Here is a 24,204-nt window from a genome sequence, read left to right as displayed (position 1 = left end):
GGAGCCGATCTAATCAATTCAACTTTATGTTTATATACTATATACATTATATACTTGAATTTTAATTCTTGTTGGAGTATGATTTATTATTTTAATAACAATTCAGTGAATGCACAGTAAATGTATATCTATGTATTCATTTGTTACATTTTCTTTTGCAAAAATAGGAAAGTAATGTTTAAGTCAAGTCTGATGTTGCCTTACACATAAAAGAATGATCCCAGTCACTTCCACACAGTGAGGCGTACAGATTATTAACTAAACACTGGTATCGGATCGGTACTCGGTATTGGCTGATACCCAAAGCCCAGGTATCGCTATCGCTATCAGGACTGAAAAAGTTGGATCTGTGCATCCCTATATGTGACTATATCCGCCTAATATGCATGTGTGTTACATAATTAGTGTTTGTCTTGACAACATTTTAGCTGCAGGTCAATATTTGCTCACATGTTACAGGACCAGAGGTTTTTTTCTTTTCTGAAAGCAGAATGTGAAATATGTGACAGCTAAAAATAGACTAAACAACCCAGTGAACATCTGATCTGAAAGCCTACTTTTTCTGAAGAGGAGTGGCATTGTGTGTACACATGTTGGTGCAGGTTGTTATTGAAAGTGACAGGTTTTAATAAAATGTGAGAGGTGTCCTTGATTCTGAATGTAAAAACCCAACAGTGTGCAGTATGGTGTATGCCTTTCAGGCCTAGTCAGTGTTCACATACAGTGTTGGCTCAGTTAAACAGATTGGCGTGATAACTTAGAAATAATACAAACTAAACTTCTTAAGTACCTTTGGAAGATATCCTCTTGTTTTGTCTAAGTTGGACAGTTGAAGCCTCATATTAGCTTCAGATAAACTTTGGAAGATATTTTTGCACAAAACGAGTACTGTGGATTTTGTCCTCTTACATTGGAAACACATGACTGACCTTATCTGCCCGTCCCTCCAGCTTGTTTTCTCTTATGTAACCATAAGTGTGTTCTTTTGTCCTTGACCCATTTTGATTATAAAAACAAAAAGAGCTACTGTAACTAAAAGTATTTTTGAAGGCAGTAAAGCTCACATTGGATCAGAGGGAATGGGCTAACATGGCTGCACATCCTGGGTATTTTCTTTTCAATAATTTCGCCCTGTTTGTATGGAGGACGGAACCTGCCAAAATCAAAAATGAATGAATAAATAAATAAATGACTTGATGAATACATAAATATGTCATTAAATGAAGCAAAAATAATATTAAAAATAAATGTAGCCATTAATTAATCGATAAAATGTGACATAAATATTCAAAAGTTCAGAGTGGGAAACTCCAGGCCGATCCGGGAAACGCGCTGCGCCTCTCTCTGCTCGAGCCCGGATCGGTGGCACACACCGTACCGCTGGGCGCTCTGCGCGACACTGAGTCCTATGTCGGAGAGCACGGGCTCTGCGGCGTGTCCGATGGTCAGGGTGCCGTTATCTCTGAGGTTCCCACTCTGAATGATCCTTGGGGAGGAGCTTCAGACGGTTGATCTGCACACCTGTACCGGTACGAGGCAGCGGTGGGGGGAGCAGCAGCAGGCCTATGACCTGCTGTATGAAGCCGGGGATGAAGACTGGAGTTGATAAGCAGAAGCAAACACAGTTAGCTAGCTAGCTAGCATATAGTCATGCACTCTGACTCCACGATGACACACTCTGTGTGACAGCCCCCCCCTCAGTTGCATAATGAGGCAAAAATGCAAAAAGAAATGTATAAAGAAAAGAATACAGAAATAAATAAGTTTGGTGAAATAAATAAGGGGTGAAATGCAAAGGGAAAATCATGCAATGAATAAATAAATAAATACATAAGTAAATACATACCTGCAAAAAGAAATAAATAAAAAGAAATTAAAAAAGAAATGGGTAAAGAAATGTATAAAAAAAAGAATACAGAAATAAATAAGTTTGGGGAAATGAATAAGGGGTGAATTGCAAATGGAAAATTGTGCATAAATACATAAATACATACATTTAAAAATGAATCCCCCTAAATATTAAATAAATGAATGCAAAAATAGATAAAGAATAAATGCAGATATAAATGAATTAATAAAAAATATATGCAAAAACTAAATAAAAAATAAATGCAGATATAAATGAATTAATAAAAAATATATGCAAAAACTAAATAAAAAATAAGTGCAGAAATAAATGAATTAATAAAAAAAAATATGCAAACAAAAATAATTGTAAAAATTAATAAGAATAGATATAATAAATCATATTAATACTATACATAAATAAATAAATAAATAAAAGGGAAAATTAAACCAAAGAGTAAATAAATAAGGGAATTAATACCAAGATAGATAAATAAAGAAGCAAATTAAAAAAGAAATATCAATTTATGTCACATTTTATTTATTAATTAATGGCTACATTTACTTTTAATATTATTTTTGCTACATATTTATTTATTTAGCGAGTCATTTATTTATTTATTCATTCATGTTTTATTTTGGCAGGCTCCGTCCTCCATATATTTGAACATGCAGACCTCTTGGCACCGTGGTAAGATAATATCAAGTTGATACCTTTCTCAAAGGTCCTCATACTTCAGCTGAAACATTTTATATGTACTTGTCCTTGACCTTTCAAGCCGTGGCTGATTGACGTTGTGTGATGAACTCATTGTGCTTTGCAATGGGCTACACTGTTAAAACTTAACTTCAATGACCCATCATAGTGTGTAGCTATAACAGGCCTCCATCTGTGTGTGTGTGTGTGTGTGCACTCAGTCTGTGAGAAAAATGAGAATCTTATTTTATTTTTTTATTTTTTATTTAACCTTTATTTAACCAGGTTAGTCCCATTGAGATTAAGAACCTCTTTTCCAAGGGAGACCTGGCCAAGACGGTCAGCAGCATGAACACAAAGTTGCAGACACAGACAAAAATAGAGATAAAATACAATTCACAAGCACTAAAATCACTAAAATTTGCATTAAAGGGACTGTTTGTAACTTTTTACACGTATAAATCTACCGGGTCGTTGTTACATGCGCGCGCGCGCTCGCATATGCTCGCTCACGTGAGGCTACGCTGTTCAGACTTCTCCTCTGCCTGCTTGCCTTCACTCACACAACGCGCGCATTCTCGCTCCACCTCACGTTCATGCGCGTTTAGCTCTGAGAATATCCAGTGAATGTACAGTGGACGTTTGTGCAGAAATAAATGCTGCACCCCCTCCAGACCAACAGAGGTTATCTGTGTCTTGTGAAGTGACGGGGCTCCGCAGCGAGAAACCTTATTGTCTCCGACCAAAACTCCGGTGTCTCCCCTGTTCCCTCCGGCCGCGGTCGGGAGGCTGACGCAGGAAAAGCCAACACTAGGATCAGCAGTGATTCATGGCGAGACCTCCGTCTGGTCAGTTTACATTACTGCCAAGCAGGTGAAATATAGAGTGATATTGTGCTTTTAGTTGACGTGTGTCGCCTCACTGTTTTAAGCGATGCTCGTTCATGTCTATTTAGAGCGAGCAAGCGCGAGCTCGACGCTGACTTTCGTTGAGTTAACGGCCACAGGTGTCGCTGTTAACAAGCATTTCTGAAAGTTACAAATAGTCCTTTTAAAAGAGAACTATCTAAAGACAAATGGGGGGACAAAAAGGAACTTTTCTGGGAGGCAGCTGTACAACAAGGGGGCTAAAAACATTGGCATGCCATAGAGTCTGCTTCTAAAGCCTTCATTTTAGATTCAAAAATATTTAATGATACCAGCTCCTTGATTTTTAGGATTACTGATGACTGGTGCAGCTCCTCGCCTCCTATCCAACATTTCCACATCTCTTGGCCCCTCCCTCTCTCCGCCCTCTCTCCTCCGTTCTATGGTTACCATGGCGATGACGTCAAGATGCACCACCGTTTCAGCCCAGTAGACGCTCTTTAGAGGCGGAGCTGCTGCAAGGACCAAATCCCGGAAGATCCGTGTGCAGAACTCATTCTCCTGTGAATCTCTGCTGTTCATCTTCTTCTACTCGACCAATCCTCATTTATAAATCCCTGCAAAAATGCGCGAAATTGTGCATTTGCAAGCCGGTCAGTGCGGAAACCAGATCGGAGCCAAGGTATTCTTCTCATTTCCTTTTATTCTTTGTTTCTCTGTGTGGTTTGTTTCATTCTGGTGAAATGGGTGCAGCCGGTATGAGCCGGTTAATCCATCCTGCAAGAATCCTCTAGAATAAACCCAATGCGGTGTCCTCTCTTGATTGGAGCTTCGTGCAATAAATAAAAATGTAAATAAAAGACTGAGATTTGGTCATTGAGATCCTCTGCAGGGCTCAAGATTCGTGTAGGCCTTGATTTGCATTTATTTAGTTTATTTATGCAACAGACCAGGCAGAACAGACAAATTCGCTTTAATAATTGCATGCGAAATTTACTTTTCTACCTTTTTGTTAAATGCTGCAAGCATTTAAATGAAGGATTAACTGTTGTAGTAGTAATGTAACTTCATGCTGCTGTAGTAGTATTAATGTAGCGTCATGCTACTGTTGCTGCTATAGTAGCAGCCTCTCCTCCCCTCCCCCTCTATGACCTATTTATACCAGTTCTTTTCAAGCCAATTCCAGTTGAAAAATGTCTGATTTTACACCAATTCATGATGTTATTTTATTATTTGTTAACATTGCCATGGCTACATATTTAGTAGTTTTAAACTTACTGAGCTTAAAATTGTACAGTTTGTTCTTATAGCATCGAATACAGTAAGATTATTGCCATCTGCTTTATTCCTCCTACAGAGACGGTCTGCATCTCAGACTAATAGACCTGCATTAAATTAGAGAATTGAGCAGGTTTGCATGTTTAAAAATAGCTTCCTATAAAGTATGTGCTATTTCATTGACCCAGGGTACTGTAATCTATTTTCAGTATATTAAATTATTTGTATTATTACTATTTTTTTTTTTTTTTTACACTTGACCTATATTAACATCTCCTTCTGCATCTATTTTTTTTTCCTCAGTTCTGGGAAGTGATCAGTGACGAGCACGGCATCGATCCCACCGGTGCCTACCATGGAGACAGCGATCTGCAGCTAGACAGGATCAGCGTCTATTACACTGAGGCCTCTGGTAAGATACAGATTCACCTACATTACAACAAAAGAGTAGTGTTGTCACGATACTGGAATTTAACTACAAAAAATGGCATTGAAGGCATAAAATTGTAGATTTTTATTAAAGAATAAACAGCGGTGTGTGTGTGTGTGTCCTCCATCACCTACCCAGCTCTCCTACTATGCAAAATGATTTGCATACATGTTTGTGTTTTACATTTAATGCGTCATACTTAACAAGCTAACCAGAACTGACGTTGTCGATCTTGATTTCAGGTGGGAAGTATGTTCCCCGAGCCATCCTGGTGGATCTGGAGCCCGGTACGATGGACTCAGTCAGGTCCGGTCCCTTCGGGCAGATCTTCAGACCCGACAACTTTGTCTTTGGTAAGCTGTGTGAATTTAGTGAAGATGCACTTTAAAGACCAACGTGTCCAGAGCAAATCAAGTCCTGATCGAGACCACAACAATACTGATCTATTTTGAATTTGATCCAATATTTGCTACTGATGTTTCTTCCCCGGGGACAACCCCCAACATGCCCATAAGCATTTTCATTCAATTTTCATTATCAGTTTATTTTTATTGGGATTATTATTTATATAAATAGCATGGGCGAGGAAGGAGGTGTGCTGCAGCACCTCCTAAAACAACCATGAATTGATAAACTTAGTGTTACATTTATATTGTTTTTACCTTTCTTCCTGGGACACCTGGGGCTATATGTTCAGACCCGACAGCAGAAGATGCACTGTTAGAATAGCTTCCCTGTGTTTTCCTACATCACTGAACTGTGATACTGTGGTATTCAGGTCAGAGCGGCGCTGGAAACAACTGGGCTAAGGGTCACTACACTGAAGGAGCCGAGCTGGTGGACTCCGTCATGGACGTCGTGAGGAAAGAGGCCGAGAGCTGCGACTGCCTCCAGGGCTTCCAGCTCACTCACTCCCTGGGTGGCGGCACCGGCTCCGGCATGGGCACCCTGCTCATCAGCAAGATCCGCGAGGAGTACCCCGACCGCATCATGAACACCTTCAGCGTGGTGCCTTCTCCCAAGGTGTCGGACACGGTGGTGGAGCCCTACAACGCCACGCTGTCAGTCCACCAGCTGGTGGAGAACACAGATGAGACCTACTGCATTGACAATGAAGCTCTCTACGATATCTGCTTCCGCACACTTAAACTCACCACCCCCACCTACGGAGACCTCAACCACTTGGTGTCCGCCACCATGAGCGGGGTGACCACGTGCCTGCGTTTCCCCGGCCAGCTCAACGCCGACCTCCGTAAACTGGCCGTCAACATGGTGCCCTTCCCCCGTCTGCACTTCTTCATGCCCGGCTTCGCCCCCCTCACCAGCCGGGGCAGCCAGCAGTACCGCGCCCTGTCCGTGCCCGAGCTCACCCAGCAGATGTTCGACTCCAAGAACATGATGGCCGCCTGCGACCCGCGCCACGGCCGCTACCTCACCGTGGCCGCCGTGTTCAGGGGCCGCATGTCCATGAAGGAGGTGGACGAGCAGATGTTGAACGTGCAGAACAAGAACAGCAGCTACTTCGTCGAGTGGATCCCGAACAACGTGAAGACCGCCGTCTGCGACATCCCGCCCCGTGGCCTCAAGATGGCCGCCACTTTTATCGGCAACAGCACGGCCATCCAGGAGCTGTTCAAGCGCATCTCCGAGCAGTTCACCGCCATGTTCCGCCGCAAGGCCTTCCTCCACTGGTACACCGGCGAGGGCATGGACGAGATGGAGTTCACAGAGGCAGAGAGCAACATGAACGACCTGGTGTCCGAGTACCAGCAGTACCAGGACGCCACCACCGAGGAGGGCGAGTTTGAGGAAGAGGGAGAGGAGGAAGTCGCCTAAAACCTCGACCCACCCAGCCGCCATTTTATCTCACCCATCCCCCAACTCTTCCATCCCGCTCCATCATCTGCCACTCTGAACATCACTCGCTCTGGTGTTAGACATCGATGTGCGCTTATACTAGTGAAGTTCTTGGTTTAAATGTTGTTAATGCACTGAATTATTTCCATCCTTACATCTGTCCTGTAACTGCCTCGAGGAATTCAAAAGCAAGTGAATATAACTGTGAAGCCTTGAAATTAAAGGGTGAATAAAATCTGGTTAAAAGGCCACTTTTGTTGCCTCTGAGTTTTTATTGATTCACTGACTGATCGATTAGAGCTGCAACCAACGATTCATTTCATTGTCGATTATTTTTTTTATTTTCTCTTAATCGATTAGTTGTTTGGTCTATAAAAATGTTGATCAGTGTTTCCCAAAGCCCAAGACAACGTCCTCAAATGTCTTGTTTTGTCCACAACACAAAGATATTCAGTTTACTGTCATAGAGGAGTAAAGAAACCAGAAAATAATCATATTTAAGAAGCTGGAATCAGAATTTAGACTTTTTTCATAAAAATTACTCAAACTGATTAATTTATTATCAAAATAGCTGGCGATTAATTTAATATTTGACAACTAATCGATAAATCGTTGCAGCTCTAGATCTTATACTATAACAGACCTTACTGCTCTTCAGTGTCTGTCCTGCAGCGGGCTGAGAGGGGAAGTCGTTCTCATCCTGTGGGTCACGACATGATTCTTGGGGTAAACATGTAAAAACATGTTTTTAGCTTTTCAAATGATTCTTTTATTTAAATACCGAATAGTTAGTAGCCTGTAAAACTCTTTCCTGTAAGACCATCTAAAACAGGGAAAATCCTTCAATGGTTTGGCACCTGAATACGGCCTATAAATCAAAGCATAATGCAAATATGATGAAAACAATGAATTAATGGCATGTTTGTAATCAGTGAGAAGCCGTGGGTGCTAATCTTGTACTGAATATCTTTCTAAAAATCGTTTCAGTCTTATGACCAGAGCTATAGGTCAGTCAATCCAATATTGTCGGTGTGTGGATGGGACAAAAAACTACTTTTTGCCGAGTGCAAAACCGTGGTACAATACAATATGAATTTTGATAGTTATTTACATTCTGCCACCACTGAGAGTACCATAGTGTAGGGTTAGGGTTAGTGTGTGTGTAGTTAGTAAGTCCTCACTTCCTCAAGTTTCCAAATATTTTTGATTTCTAAAAATAAATCTATTCATAAAAGATTAGACTCCCCCTTCAATTTTTCCATTACATTATAGATAACATTTTTGTCCAGAGAGACTAACAATGGATTCAGTGTTGGAGTGACTTTCTCAGGTACAATCTGACACGTTGAACTTTTCACTCCTTATCAGCTGAGCTGTTTATCATCCAGAGACTCAGCGTACAAAGTTATGGACTTGTTTACATTTCCCCATAGATTTTCTTTTGGGATATGGTACATATATATAATATACCTTTAGTAACATTTGAAAAATAGAAAAGATGCTTAAAATGGTTTAACTGCTTTGTGAAGTTTAATTACTCAACTTTTTACAAACATTTACTTGATAAAAGCATAAATAAACATGTAACATTGTAAAACATCTGCTTGATTATGATGCATCATGTATGCACTGCATGGTTGATCTGATGAAATGATCTTCAAATAATGTCACTTAAGGAATACTTCGAGTGTAAACAATTGCTTTTGCTCAATATAATTTCTCAGTATAACCTCATTTTAACTGTCTTTATAAAATTAGTGAGTTTTTGACCTGTAATAAGATGTTTAATTTCACTCATTATTAGGCTAAAAAACATGTCTTGATTTAAAATGCGATGGACTCATCAGTAGAAACAACAAAAAAACTTATTTGAGGTAAAATTTTGCCAGTGATAGACTGAATCAGATCAAGTACAGATGAATGATAAATGGCAACTGAAACAAGAAAAACTAAACTAAAATTATTAGTGTTGATAAAATACTGAAGCTCTTCTTGCATTTGTGCCGAGGAAATGTTCAAAACCTCCTTGAAATGTTCGATTGTTCTTAAAATCAGCTCGATCCAGGTGCATTTCTCCATAGTGCCGTGCAGGAACCACTCACTGCTTGTTGAAATGAAAGCTCAAACTTTTCAATCTGTCCTCTCTGAAACCTGGGCAGATTTTCGTTTCATTAATCATCCTCGTCGTCACACAGGAATGCTGCTAGCCCGTGTCCTTACAGGATTTTGTAAAACTATAAATCTCAAATGAGTCTTTCCTCCTTTGGTAGCTTAAGTGCATCTGGTGCCGCCACACCGCGTGCACCAGACTGTTCCTCAGCGCTGGGTCGATACGTCCCTTCAGTCTGTCTCCTCTTCTTCACCACGCAGAGACACCAGCCGAGAACAGCCAGGACGATCGCCAGAACGCCCAGCGTCACTGTCGGGGCAACGATCGCTGCAATGTCAGGTCCCTGCAAATAGAGAGTTACAGGACAACGGTCAATCTGGTGACACCAGATACTTTCTAATGTCATTTAATGGTCATCATTAAGGTTTTTTACTCACAGTAGTGTTATTAGAACGGGTGTCACCAGCAACCATCGTATAATTCCCTGTGAAAAGAGCAAAAACGTCAGGAACACTGTAATACTAACGAAAAACTATTTTCAGGCTAATTTGATAAAGAATGATTATTATTTTATTCACTTATTTTATTGTACTTAAGTTGTAAAAAACATTTCTATTTTATTGTTATTTTATTAATGTTATTTTTTACTTCTCACTGTTTTAATACTATTACTGTTATTATAACTTTTAATTTAATTTTAATACATTTTTATCATTTTATCATATGAAACTACAAATCCTATCCATCGGTACCAACCATGTCATGTTAGTTTGTCTGAAAGGAGGCTAAATAACAGTTCAAAGTTAGGCTAAATTTTGGTGAGGATAAACTGTCATGGCCATTTTCAAAGGGGTCCCTTGACCTCTGACCTCAAGATATGTGAATGAAAATGGGTTCTCTTGGTACCCATGAGATTTTTAACGTATGCCAGGCACGCAATTCTCATTGGGCTGAATAGGCAGCATCTTGGGGTCCGGTATCCATTTCTGATTATTCATCCATGATAACTAGGGCTGTCCCGAATATCTTTTTTTGGGCTTTGAAGCTTTGGTGAGAAATATTCAAAGGTATTCAAATCTTCGCGGTGCGGTGCGGTGCGGTGCGGTGCGGTGCGGTGCGGTGCGGTGCGGTGCGGTGCGGTGCGGTGCGGTGCGGCGCAGCAGGCTGACATGTTCTTCTGTCTGTCATCTTTCTGTTTCAGTGCCGCTACCTCACTACTGTACACACACACACCTCTACACACAACAAACAGCAACATCCGTCTGAGAATAACTAATAATGTTGACAATTAATAATGAATAATGTTGTGGGATTATTCCTTATTTCATGGGCTATGTTGGGATTTATACATTATTATTACATATTTATATAAAAAACGAAGCATTTGAACGCTGATTTGGAGGTCGATTACCATGGCAACAGTCGAAGCTTCCAGCATTCGAGTCAGCCCTAATGATAACCCCTCGCAAATTGTTGGTTTTACATTTCAATTTTAATACAGTTCAAACAAACAAGATATAATGTCTTAATTTGTGATTTTATGGTGCCTTTAAATGAAACCTGTGAGCTTGTGTTTACAACATGGGAAGTCGTGTACATGATATGCTTGCCATTCAAGTGGTTAAGGCGTGAGAACACCGCTGCTAAGCAACAGCAATATTAACGTTACGGTCGGCGTCTAGAAGCCACAGAGGCTAATAATTTAGTAAGCTAGCAAGCAGGTAACATAATGCAGGAAATGCAAAGTCATAATGACAGAGGAAAAAGATGAGGCCGTTGGGAATATCAACATTTTCCTCAGACATATTATAAAATTACCAAGAAAAACAATATACAACTAAAATTACAATATATTCCCTTATTATGCACCGAAAAATGAACTTCCATGGCCTTCACCATCTCTGACAAGGTCAACAAACACACAACTCGTAAACTCTTTACACTTACGAGGTCGTGAATACCACAAGCGGGGGGTGTTCATATTGACTCTTCTCGTAAACACGACCCCCTTTGAAGGCACCATTAGAGGTGCCAATAGATTGTCTTATACTTTCAGACAGAGCCAAGCTTGCTGTTTCCCCTTTCCTGTCTTATTGCTAAGCTAAGCTAACCAGCTTGCCTTCAGCTACATATTAACCATACATATATCACAATGGTAGCCTATTAAACTTCTCTTTTAAGTGCATGTAAACACAGACACTGAAAAAAAACAATCCATACACAGATGAAGTCATACAGAGGGATCTTTAAAATCTAGTTACATAATAAAGTGCACAATGTGTTTGCTCTTTATTAAGTGAGATGTGACTGTAACTAATGGCCAAAAGATAAAAACACAAAGAAACGTTAACTGACTTTTATAGTTGACCAACTAACAGAGGAAACATTATTTTACACAAGTAGAAAAAAGAGGAACCAACAGCACAGCAGACAGAAGTTGCTTTTATGCACACTTCCAACTAGGCAACCAGCACAAAACACAGCACACCAGATATCCCGCCATTGTACCGCTGTTCCCAGACATTTCATCCATGACTAGCCATGTGATCACTCAGTGACATCACGAAACTACACAGTAACTACTTGACTTGACCAGGAGCGTGAATGAGGAGGAGGAGAAGCTCAGGAATGCAGAGAGAACTGCAGATATAGAGTCAAACCACATGCTGGTTTGAAATATGGAGGAAAAACACAAGTCTACTGTTGTTTTGTTTGTTTGTTTTGAGCATTACAAACCTACTGAACATCATTTTAATAAGAAGGTTTTGTTTTGGAAACTTCAACCCCCCTTAGTTAGTTAGTATTATCTGAGTCAATCATTCACCAAATAGTAAAGTTCGCAAAGGACACAAGTACAACCTGATAACAAGAAGCAGCTCACAATAGAAATGTATTGTGAAATTGAATTCTTTAGTTTGTGTAATTATTGATAAGATAAAAACCGGATGTAAATAAACCTCTTTCTCATGTTTCTTGAATTCAGTTCTTAGTCCGATGTTCTGAGAACATGCTGACAAGCTTGTGCGTGTTACAGAATTGCTCTAGAAGTTTTATCTATCATTGCAGGATGTGATGGTGTTTATGTGTGTGTTGTAGGTGTGGTGAGAAGGATGTCTTATTTGTGTGGGAGTGTGGTGTATGAAGATGATTACTGACTCACCCCACACAGGATCACTGCTCAGCAGCAGCAGTAAAACACTCCTGACCACAACCCCGGGCACGGCCAGCAGCACATCCGGACCCATCTCTACCCGTGACCAGCAGGGCAAAGAGAGGAGGGCAGACTGGGACTTAGGGGGCATCAGCTCGGGTCCATTTCATTCAATGTGTGGATTTATTGCTCATCCTGAACAGCTGGAGACACATTATTGTCAGGGATGTATTAAAGGACAAATGTCCTTTAATCTGAGCTTGAGTCAGGAGCACCATGCAACCACTGAGTCACACATTCAGCCTGATGTTGAATCACCATAAAACCTGCTTATCCTGACCACAAAGAAGTCTATTCAAAGTGTGCTATTATTAGTATACTTCTTCTAAACTTAAAATAAGAGTATACTTTCAGTTTACTTTTTATGTACTTATCAGAGATTTTTGACCCTCTGAGACCCACAATAGACCCGTTTGTGTCTGTTGTTGGGGGGTACAGGGGGTCTCTAGATAGCAGGTCAACAGTAGATAGTGGTGTACATCATCTGAAAGATTAATTGGAGATGCGGCTCAGCACTATGTGACTAGAAGTTGTTCTAGTCATAAATCAGAAATAAACATGAATTAATTCATTAATTATTTAAAATAAATTGTGAAAGTGTATAAGGGTTTAGAACATTATGATAGAAGTATACGATGGTCATTCCCATGCTCTATTATGTCTCATAAATTGTTGCAGCAATTTTGAGGTTGATACCATTTGTTACACAGATTTGGTGGTAAATTTAAAAAATGTTTACCTATCGAGAATTGATAAAAGTGATCTATAATCCCTCCAAAATAAAACATTAAGACACCAAGACCTTGAGGAACACCATAGAAAAAGCCATGCAGGAATTGCATTTTTCGGCAATTGGATGGCAAGCGCTTCTGTTCTTAAAACTGCTCAGAAACCCCCTTATTATCAATCTACCTAAGAAAGCCATCCATCCTCTGAATGCTCTAGGTCTCTAGTTTGTGGCTGTAAAGTTTCATGAGGCTGTGATTATCCTAGAGGTCATCACAGGTCATTTTATACAGTGAGGTCAAGTTTTAAAAAAATGGTCTCACTACAATGAAATGGCTACTATGGGGACTAACATCATCACACATGAATACAGTTGGGCTCATTGGATCCACAAGAGTCTCAGCTTTACAGTGATACCCAATTTATGTAACTCTAAGACTGTTTAGGGACCCCAGTATACAGAAATATTCAAACACATCATTTTTAGAATAGGCGAAAAATAACACATTTATACTGCATGAATAAACTGCATGTGATTATCATAAAGTGGGCATGTGTACTTTCATAAACTAAAAAGTGGGCTACAACTAGTAAACTAACAACATATACCTTTAAGTTCACTTGTAGTATAGCTCACTTCATAATATATATGCAGTACAAAATACAACTTAAATGTAAACTAGATGTGTACTGTTCTTACACTTAAAAGTATACTTTTATAAACTAAAAAGTGGGCCAATTTAGTCCCAAGAAGTATTGGAAGTAGTACACTTAAAAGTATACTACTAGTACACTGATATTAATATACTTACAACATAAAGTATACTTGGGAAATATACTTGAACTTAATTTGACTTCATAAAATAAAGTAATAATGTAATAATGTATTCTGCTGTCTATTATGTGAATTTCCTTGGAAAGCACTTGAAAAGGCTTGAAAAGTGCTCTACAAATAAAAATATTATTATTATTATTATTATAAATAAAGTATACTACTTTTTCGTGAGGGCAGACCACGGGAAAATTATAAACTAGTATTAAATCTGCTTTAATGTTCAACCTCTTCTCATTTGCACCACTATTATTCTTCTAATAAAGCAGACAATGTGTAGTAAAGTTAATATGCTGAAACACATACCATTGATCCGGCTGTTTTCAGGTGCTCGAGGCAAAACAGGGAAACATGGAGCAGCAGGTTGATTCCTCGCTTCCGCCTCACCTTGTCAAAAATGAAACCTCAACATGTGTTTTTAATCCGGTGAAAATGACAACAAGGTAACATCTGGAGATAAAAACAAAAAAAACACACTTCATGAATAGATCCAACACCGAGCTACATCCATCCTCCACTGTGTGCGACTGTGTGTGTGTTTTATGTAAAGCAGTTTCTCTCTTCACATCGCCATTGGTCACATGGTGTAGAGTTTCATGTTACATTACCTGAGCGCAGTTATCCACCTGCAGCGCACAGATACTCCTTTGTGCAAAAGAAGAAGAAGAAAAACGCAGTTTACTGAAGCAGAGATCCGATTCCTCCTGTTGCCATTAAAAAAACTCCTCAAATTATTATCAATTATGTCACATTATGCCTCCTACTTGATTTAAACTTGTTTTTCAAGAGGGTTTTGCTCTCACTTGCTGCAACCTGCTGGAGCTCACAGTGTTTAACTGGCCTCTCCTACCTAGCAACCTGCTGGCTTGATAGTGGTGTTGGCAATGAAACAGCGCCTCCACCAGGTTTCATGTTACCCAACATGAGAGAGCATATCAACATTCCTGAGATATTTGAAGGATGAATTGGGCGACCAGCTGGTCCAGTGGGCTCTAATCCTCACCTAATCTCCCCTCCTCAGACTCAGAGAGAGAGAGAGGGGCGAAGGAAATGTAGGGCTGCTTCAGGCCTAATCTGTGTGTGGTGCTCAGATAGTTTTCATTTGGACAGTGTGTGTGTGTGTGTGTGTGTGTGTGTGGGTGGGAGCAGTGAGGCGAAATGCTGTGGAAAATTACTCCCATAGTTACAGCCAGTCTGAGGAGATGCCATGCCATTTTTTTTTCCATATAATTTTCTGTGTGATTTACAGTATTTTATTCCTGAGAGTAGACCGGTTATGTGTCAGGCAGACAAAGTGAACTAATTACTAGGGCTGCAAATTAATCACATATTTTTTAACTGTTCAAAATGTACCTTAAAAGGAGATTTGTTAAAGGTCCCATATCGTGCTCATTTTCAGATTCATACTTGTGTTTTTTGTTTCTACTAAAACATGTTTACATGCTTTAATGTTAAAAACAACTTTATTTTCCTCATACTGTCTGCCTGAATATACATGTATTTACATTCTGTCTGAAACGCTCCGTTTTAGTGCATTTCAACGGAATTGCCACGGAATTGCGTTGCTAGGCAATAGTTTGGGTCCTTGTTTACTTCCTGTCAGCTGATGTTATTTACATACACTGCAACAGGAAATAAACTGGGAAACATTTACAATGTTTACGTTTAAAACCGTGTAATGATCTATATATTGTATATTTGTGACATCACATATGGACAGAAATCCAAATGGCTTGTTTCAAACGCACAATTTCTGAATACGGGCTGTGTGTATTTCTCCGTATATTGAGCGCTTTGATAGTTTAACAGTATTTATATAGCACTTAAGCACCTGCTTTATTATATAAAAGACATGAAAATTTCACTTTTTACAATATGAGACCTTTAAAGGGAGATCTGTCAAGTATTTAATACTCTTATCAACATGGGAGTGGACAAATATGCTTGCTTTATGCAAATATGTATATTTTTTATTATTGGAAGTCAATTAACAACACAAAACAATTACAGATATTATCCAGAAACCCTCACAGGTACTGCATTTAGCATAAATAAATATGCTCAAATCATAACATGGCAAACTGCAGCCCAACAGGCAACAACAGCTGTCAGTGTGTCAGTGTGCTGACTTGACTATGACTTGCCCCAAACTGCATGTGATTATCATAAAGTGGGCATGTCTGTAAAGGGGAGACTCGTGGGTACCCATAGAACCCATTTTCATTCACATATCTTGAGGTCAGAGGTCATGGGACCCCTTTGAAAATGGCCATGCCAGTTTTTCCTCGCCAAAATTTTGCCTAAGTTTGGAGCGTTATTTTGCCTCCTTCACGACAAACTAGTACAAAATAGTTGGTACCAGTGGATTCCTTAGGTTTTCTAGTTTCATATGATGCCAGTACATTCACTTTATCAGTGATTCCCCAAAGCCCAAGATGATGTCCTTAAATGTCTTGTTTTTTTCACAACTCAAAGATATTCAGTTTATTATCATAGAGGAGTAAAGAAACCAGAAAATATTCACATTTAAGAAGATGGAATCAGAGAATTACTCAAACCGATTAATCGATTATCAAAATAGTTAGCGATTAATTTAATCGTTTGTGGTTTACACAGGGCGTGGAAACATAACATGTACAATGTCATCGACATGTGCCCGACAATGAATGAAGTAAGACGTGCATTACGTTTCCTTTGTGAAGCAGCTTATACTATACATTTTTGATCAGTAGAGAACTGTTTCAAGGATAATTTTCAAGGTTGTATTCGATTGCATTAGGATCCATCCATCCATCATCTGCAACCGCTTATCCCCTTAGGGGTCGCGGGGGGCTGAAGCCGATCCAAGATGACATTGGGCGAAGGCGGGGTACACCTTGGACAGGTCGCCAGACTATCACAGGGCTGTCACGTAGAGACAGACAAACATTCACACTCACATTCACACCTATTGGCAATTTAGAGTCAACAATGAACCTAACCTGCATGTCTTTGGACTGTGGGAGGAAGCCCGAGTACCCGGAGAAAACCCACGCTAACACGGGGAGAACATGCAAACTCCACACAGAAGGGCCCCAAGCCGGATTGTACCTGCGACCCTCTTGCTGTGAGGCAACAATGCTGACCACTGCACCACCGTGCAGCCCTGCATTAGGATATATTGTGAAATATGCCATAACTCATTTTTACTGTACCTCCCAACCCCAGGTAATAACTGTAAATAACCAACAGTAACTGTTGGTAACCAAAACAGTAGCAAAATACCTGCAACATATGGACTCACTTGACAGTTCAAAGGTTTATTCCACGTTACATAAAGCTTCTTAATTGATTTAGTACTTTGGCCAGTCAGGAAAGACGTTATCTGTTTATTATCTGGTCTAAAATTAGACTACAGTCAATAATGTATGCAATGTGCAATTAGTTTTGGCCTCTAGGGGGCGATGGGGACACTTCGCCTTTTCGTTTAATGAACGCGACTTCGCTTCCCGTCCCCCTTGCCGTAGGCGGCGGCGGCCGCTGTGCATCCTGGGTAGCACAGCGAAAGCGGCGGGAGAGCGCAGATCTCTACTTAAATTCAATAACAGCGAGTTATATTTAACAATAACTAAACGAATAGTGCGTATTTAGTCGTAAAAATAACGTGTAAGTTAGATAACACTTCAGGTATTTGGTAGATAACACTATTCTCTCTGTTAAAGGCTTGTAATCGTAGTTGTGGTGCGTTTTAAAGCGTTAACCGGGAGTCTGGTTTGAACGTCTGTGTTTTGGGTTAGCTCGTTTTTAGCGCTACAACAACAACAATGGCGAAAGTACAAGTGTTAAATGTGGCTGTTTTAGATAACCCGAGTCCATTTGGAAACCCTTTCCAGTTTGAGATAACCTTTGAGTGTATGGAGGACCTTCCTGAAGGTAGGCAACCACCAGGAAAGCTGTTATTATTGTGTGTCTCTGAGGAACAAAGCTCGAGCCTGTTGCTAACGTTACTGTCTCTGTGTGGACTAGAGAATGCCAACAGCTCACCAGGGATGTTTTGTTTTTGGCACATAGATCATTGCATTAGAGTAAAAGGACAAAGTGCCTACAGAACAAGACCAGATCAAATATGTGGAAATAATAATAAATTAAGGGCTGTATACCTGTAATTCATATTCTTCTATTATACTAAGAAGTTTCAAAGCATTTTTGTTTTTCATGACTTTAAGGGCTTTTATGTAAGAAAGAAACTCAGAATGAAACACGTTAAACCTTTCACTTTCATTTACTTGGATTTGTGCAAATAACTAACGATGGATGTAGCCAACTTTGTAGAAGAGAAACTTAAAGGTCCCGTATTGTAAAAAGTAAGATTTCCATGTGTTTTATATTATAAAGCAGGTTTAAGTGATATATAAATACTGTGAAAGTATCAAAACACTCAATCCACTGAGAAATACACACATAGCCCGTATTCAGAAATTGTGCGCTTGAAACCAGCCGTAATAGGATTTCTGTCCATTTGTGATGTCACAAATATACAATATTTAGACCATTACAGGGTTTTAAACATAAACATTCTAAATGTGTCCCAGTTCATTTCCTGTTTCAGTGTATGTAAATAACATCAGCTGACAGGATGTAAACATGGACCCAAACTGTTGCCTAGTAATGCAATTCTGTTGAAATGCACTAAAACGGAGTGTTTCAGACAGAGGGTGAATACAGGTATATTCAGGCAGACAGTATGAAGAAAATAAAAGTTTTTTTGAACATTACAGCATGTAAACATGTTCTAGTAGAAACACATAATACAAGTATGAACCTGAAAATGAGCACGATATGGGGCCTTTAAGTCGAATTTGTGAAATGCAACGTCACGTTACATGGTAATAGCAAAGTAATGTTACACAGCTTGACATCTTTAAGTTAACATAGGTCAGATCCGTGAAACTTAACAAAATATGCTAGTGCAGTCTATTAAAAGTCTCACTAACGTTAGCCTAAAGTACATTCATCTCATACCTTTCATGCCTAGTCTTTGTTACTCCTCATTTAGTATTGTGAAACTAGTTTTCAAGGGTTGCAGTGTAACTATTAACATGTCACCAATACGCAGATTGTAAATATAGAGAGTAACAGAGTTCACTGTCTACTTTAATTTACTTTTACAGCACTTAACTTTAGTCCAAAAAGTTGGGGTCAGTGCTAACTTAGCTACAACGTTTTCAGTTACAATTTACTGTTACAGGATACAGTGATGTTACACATGTTAAAACTAAATTTACCTCCTTCAAGTTTTTATTAATGCTGTGTCATGTTGACCAAGTTCAAACTCATCCACACTGAAACATTTAAGGAACTATCCTCTGACTCACCACTCTGAGTCAGATGTACATGGACAGTGTTTACATGGTTATTGGTATACAACTTTGCTGTGTTCTTTATTGTTTATAGTTGCATGTGGTATATTATTCACACATGAAAGTGCTATTGTTTATAACGTTACACAACAGTTTTTCACAGGCATGAACATTTTGATTTTTCTCTGTAAATGTGACTATATTTGGACACATTTCTGTAAGTCAAGCTCTTGCCACGGAAAGTGAAAGCAAAATCACATAAGAGATGATTTGTAACAATTCAAAAATCAGAAAAGCATTTTACTTATTGACTGTATTTAATAAGCTTTTTCCAGTATTTGTACTGAGTGACAAATATGATCAGTTTGATATAAATAATAATTGCCAACTTTTCTGTTCATCATCTAATTGGTTAATGGACTAATAGTCTCAGCACAACATTCACTACACACTATTATAACTTTATAGTGAAACATAACTTCAGTTTCTTTGTTTTCTTTCTTTTTGTTATAGACCTGGAATGGAAGATCATCTACGTTGGCTCAGCAGAGAGTGAAGAGTACGACCAAATCCTCGACTCCGTCTTGGTCGGCCCAGTACCTGCTGGAAGACATATGTTTGTGTTTCAGGTGTGTGTGGATGGGTCAAACTAACTGAAACAGCCATATAGCATATACTGGGAACAGTAATTTCATAACAACTTGTTATTACACCTTTCAGAATCTGCAATTGCATCCTTAACTTTAAAATTTTGGACAGTTCTCCTTCTCTCCTACACAGCTTTCTAATTGTTCACAAAGCAGTTTGAAAGATCAGAAATTACAGACACTTTTACATCTTTTGAATAACAAGGAGACAATACTGCAGTTCCCGTTCACTACCTGTTCAGAATCAGAATCCTGTTTATTGCGTACATGGAATTTGCTTTGGTGTATTGGTGCGTAACATAAACATAGTAAGAGAAAATTAAATAAAAATTAGAGTAAGTACAAAAATCAAGAAACATAAATTTAGAATAGAAGAAAATTACAATAAAAATATTAAAAAAAATATTTACAATATATCTGAATTAAAATGAAAGAGCTGTGCAGTTTTTAGAAGTTGTAGTTTTGAGCAGAAAAGTGCAAAGTTGTCCAAGGAAAGAGCAGAGGTTCACAGTATGAAGTACTAAAAGAATATATAGTCCCAAAGATGTGTGTTAATGTAGAGCATATAGACAGATGTTAATTAATTAACAGACATCTGGCCATGTGACAGTAATGCAGCCCACAGTTGTTACATATCATGTCACATTGTGGGTAGTTGTTTTTCCAACCATTAAACTGGATAAGTTTTTGTATGTTAAGAAAGTGGCTACTAGACCCCAACCGATAAATCAGCCGGGCTGATATTAGCTTATTGCAGATATATCTGTATCGTCATATATGTCAACCGATAACTGACAAGAAATTAAGTTACAGAAATGCCAAAGAGATGATCTGAAATAGTGTCACCATTCTATAGTTTGTTCACCAGAGAGTAGTGACAAGTTTATTTTTTAACAGCATAATGTTCTGCCCAGTACACATCTTTAAAATTGCTTAAAAAAGAAATTAAGGGAACCTTATCAAAAAATGTTACATGTTGTGTAAAGAAAATTAACAATGGCGATATACCATTATTGAAACGTTCAAATATCAATATCGGCTACAGTAACTACCCAACTAAGTTGACTAACAATGTGGACATAAGAAACCCTGCAAATAATAGTTCTTCAAAAGCCGTTTCAGTTTAGCAACACTCATCATTCTGTTTGTTCAGAGCATACTAACCCAGACCGGCTCCAGCAGTCTCTTGTCCTACATGCTCAGCAGGATAATCTCAAGTCTGTTTGGGTCTCTACGGGATCATAAACTAGAAACCTTTTGGTGCAGGATCAGTCAGACATCATGAAAGGGTCAATAGAAACATATTTTGAGTAAATGTATTTGCCTCACCTTTATTTATAATTGTTAGTAATAGATATCAGCAAATATCAATTTCAAGTGGTGTGCATTAGTTTAAAAGCAAAAAAATCTACTGCCATATTAAACTGTTATTTGAACTAACATGACATATAAATTGTTACTGACACAAGCAGAAACTAAGTTTGCAATTGTCATACAAATCAACAAATGATAACTTTTGTTTAAGTAAGCAGCATGCTGAACCTTTATTTACTTGTTGATTTCACTGCATTATCTGTAACTATTGATTAGTCTATAAGTGATTTATGGAACTACTATAAGGCCTATTACCATGTTATAATCCATTTATAGACAATAGATTCAATATATTTTTATTAATCGTATCACAACCCTAGTGCCATAATCCCCAATTGACAAGTAGACAGTTTAAATTCCTGAAATGAATGTATACAAAAAGTTGCTTTATATCTTTGCACATCTTAATGTTGTGTTTCTTTTTAACAGGCTGATGCCCCGAACACTGGATTGATTCCTGAAAGTGATGCTGTCGGTGTAACTGTGGTGCTGATTACCTGCACGTACCGCGGACAGGAGTTCATTCGCATCGGTTACTATGTGAACAATGAATACACAGAACCAGAGCTTCGGGAAAATCCACCCATCAAGCCCAACTACACACAGGTCAGACTAATGGGTGATACCTGGATAATCTGAGTTCTGTTGTCAATGTGACTGGTTTGAAATAACACTTTGATATTTCATGAGCCTGAATGTATATTGTTCTATCTGGTTGAAGAAGATTTTTGAAGGATTTTTTTGCAATAAAAAATTAACCCAAAAATACAACATACAAACTAGCGCTGGGCAATATGACGATGTATATCCATCAAAACAATATGAAAATATCTATCGTATGTGTTTTTCTGCATCATTTCTATCGTGATATAGACTAAGCCTATATTTATATATATTTTCTCTATAAATTCTTAAAATGAGAAAATACTCAGTACTTTTCATTTGACACAGGAGTATACAAAAATAGCTTTACCATGTGGTTATTTCATATGGACTATTTATTGAATACCAGAAAACATGCTATGTATTGTAATTGAGATAAGAAATTACCTGTATTGTGAGAGAAGATTTTCGCCCAGCCCTGATTTTCGCCCAGCCCTAATTCAAACATTAGGCAAAAGACCGAATACACTACACAACCCTAAGAACGTGTTTTTTTTATTGTATTATCCATGAAAATAGCAAGAACAAAGGTCATCATTAAGCAGCATGGTGCACTAATACATTGCAGAATTGAAGCTTTTCTTTCCGTTGAGCCTGCACTTTGGAACTGATTGTTTGATCCTTCAAAAATTGCTAATAATCCTATCAAATTCCCTTGTTAATGGTTATATAACTAGGTAAGCAGAAATGGTACTACTCGGTGTGAACAATGTTCTTAATTCAGACAGTAACTTCAGTAATAAGACACTGAGTTTTTCTGTAATGACAAAGATTTTGTTTGTAACTTTTCACTCATAGGTTGAAAAGTTGTAGTTTAATGTAGGTTATTGTATAGTTGTTTATTTGATTATTCATTGTTGGATGAATACCATTTGGCACCTTTGTACCATTCTTATCTACAGGGTTCACATTTTCTGGCCCTGAGTCTAGATGCCAAAAGAAGTAGGATGTGTTGTTAACTAGATAGTAGCAATATGCACATAAGCAAAAATTAGCTGCAGCTAATGGAAAATTAATCAGTCTTCTGGGAAAGTTGTTGATTGTTGACCAGTTAATGTGGTCAGTGTTTCCATTTAAGGTGTAGAAATGTGTATGCAGACATTGTATGTTTGTCTGTCACTACAGTTCGTTCACACATGTTCCCTGTAAAACTGTACTGTTGCTGGTGACCAAGTTCAGATGATATGGTTAAATTGTCTAAAATCTCATATTAGAAACCACATTAACATTCCGAAGTAATGGAAATATCTGTACAAAGTGTTTATCTATATTTTCCATTTCCAGCTCCAGAGAAATATCCTGGCATCAAACCCACGCGTGACCAGATTCCATATAAACTGGGAAGGCTGTGCAGAGCGAATGGAAGATTGTGAAAATGTGGATCCCACGTCAAACTCCATGCTCCCTCCATCCTGTCTCCCAGGCAAGGCCCCACCCTTAGGGATACTACCAGATAACTCCATGGACTGCTTATAGAGACATCGCCAGACCCAAAGGTGACACAGCACGAGACCTTTATTTTTGAAGAATGCCTGTGGACATTTTGGTGTGGATGTACAGACATCTTTGCCTTATTTACCTGAAGCTTGTCAAAAATGAACTCTCATCTTGGGCTTCAGATAAGTGTTTGTTCCAAGGAAGATAATGAACATCTCACTGGTATAATCATCACTTATAGATGGGGAGTTCCTTGACATGATGTTGAAAGCAATATCGAAATAGTTTAACTCATGGAAGGAGAAAAAGGTTACTATGAAATGATGCAGTTGAACCGAAACAGCACAGAAAGCTGATGTGTGATTCACCTTCCATCCTTTGTTGGTGCAGAACTAATTTGTACCCATTTAAGAGGATTTCAGCACTGAAGCAATAGGCAAATAAATTGCAATATGTTGCTGTACAGGAATTTGATAAACTGCCATTATGTTTGTGTTCAAATTTATTTTGCACTTAAACCTTTTCCCACTTAGATTGTTGAGTTTTGGATGAGCTACATCACCTTCTCCATGTTTTTTTGTTTGCAACTTTGTGTTCCTAATTAAAAAAAACATTTGTTATGTATCTTTGTATGAGTGTCTGTGTGATTGTGATATGTTCCTTCTTATTGTCTTATTTTGTCTTCACTTTTTCAAATACTGGTAAATGGAACTAGAAAAACCTAAAGAATCCATTGGTTCCAACCATGTCATACTAGCTAGTCAAGAAGGAGGTTAAATAACGCTCCAAACTTTCGCTAAATTTTGGCGAGGAAAAACACGTGGCCATTTTCAAAGGGATCCCTTGACCTTTTGACCTCAAGATATGCGAATGAAAATGGGTTCTATGGGTA

The 24,204-nt window shown here is 38.6% G+C and overlaps 3 protein-coding genes across 3 annotated transcripts; 2 read left to right on the top strand and 1 right to left on the bottom strand.

The window, feature by feature from the left end:
• Positions 1-3,910: 3,910 nt before the first annotated feature.
• Positions 3,911-7,222, top strand: tubb4bl (tubulin, beta 4B class IVb-like). Its single transcript, XM_074656463.1, has 4 exons — positions 3,911-4,090; positions 4,990-5,098; positions 5,359-5,469; positions 5,895-7,222. Exons 1-4 carry the CDS (start codon positions 4,034-4,036, stop codon positions 6,950-6,952), a joined length of 1,335 nt encoding a protein of 444 aa, XP_074512564.1. The 5' UTR covers positions 3,911-4,033; the 3' UTR covers positions 6,953-7,222.
• Positions 7,223-8,480: 1,258 nt separating this feature from the next.
• Positions 8,481-12,432, bottom strand: crb3a (crumbs homolog 3a). Its single transcript, XM_074656462.1, is given in 4 exon segments — positions 8,481-9,426; positions 9,521-9,567; positions 12,244-12,379; positions 12,381-12,432. Coding segments are annotated over 4 exon segments (417 nt in total). The 5' UTR covers positions 12,405-12,432; the 3' UTR covers positions 8,481-9,216.
• A 4,957-nt stretch (positions 12,433-17,389) lies between these two features.
• Positions 17,390-23,942, top strand: asf1ba (anti-silencing function 1Ba histone chaperone). Its single transcript, XM_074656461.1, has 4 exons — positions 17,390-17,764; positions 19,705-19,820; positions 21,642-21,818; positions 23,160-23,942. The coding sequence occupies exons 1-4, from the start codon at positions 17,656-17,658 to the stop codon at positions 23,349-23,351; spliced, it is 594 nt and encodes a 197-aa protein (XP_074512562.1). The 5' UTR covers positions 17,390-17,655; the 3' UTR covers positions 23,352-23,942.
• The last annotated feature ends 262 nt before the right edge of the window (positions 23,943-24,204 follow it).

Source organism: Sebastes fasciatus, chromosome 13, assembly GCF_043250625.1.
Source record: "Sebastes fasciatus isolate fSebFas1 chromosome 13, fSebFas1.pri, whole genome shotgun sequence".
NCBI lineage: Eukaryota > Metazoa > Chordata > Actinopteri > Perciformes > Sebastidae > Sebastes > Sebastes fasciatus.
This window is presented reverse-complemented; position numbering and strand designations above follow the sequence as displayed.

Excerpts from the sequence above, each read along its gene's own strand:
- asf1ba (XM_074656461.1), top strand. The coding sequence starts at position 17,656 with ATGGCGAAAGTACAAGTGTTAAATGTGGCTGTTTTAGATAACCCGAGT. Across the intron at positions 19,821-21,641 it reads GACATATGTTTGTGTTTCAG|GCTGATGCCCCGAACACTGG; the intron begins GTGTGTGTGGAT and ends TCTTTTTAACAG. Across the intron at positions 21,819-23,159 it reads TCAAGCCCAACTACACACAG|CTCCAGAGAAATATCCTGGC; the intron begins GTCAGACTAATG and ends TTCCATTTCCAG.
- tubb4bl (XM_074656463.1), top strand. The coding sequence starts at position 4,034 with ATGCGCGAAATTGTGCATTTGCAAGCCGGTCAGTGCGGAAACCAGATC. Across the intron at positions 5,099-5,358 it reads CTATTACACTGAGGCCTCTG|GTGGGAAGTATGTTCCCCGA; the intron begins GTAAGATACAGA and ends TCTTGATTTCAG. Across the intron at positions 5,470-5,894 it reads ACCCGACAACTTTGTCTTTG|GTCAGAGCGGCGCTGGAAAC; the intron begins GTAAGCTGTGTG and ends TGTGGTATTCAG.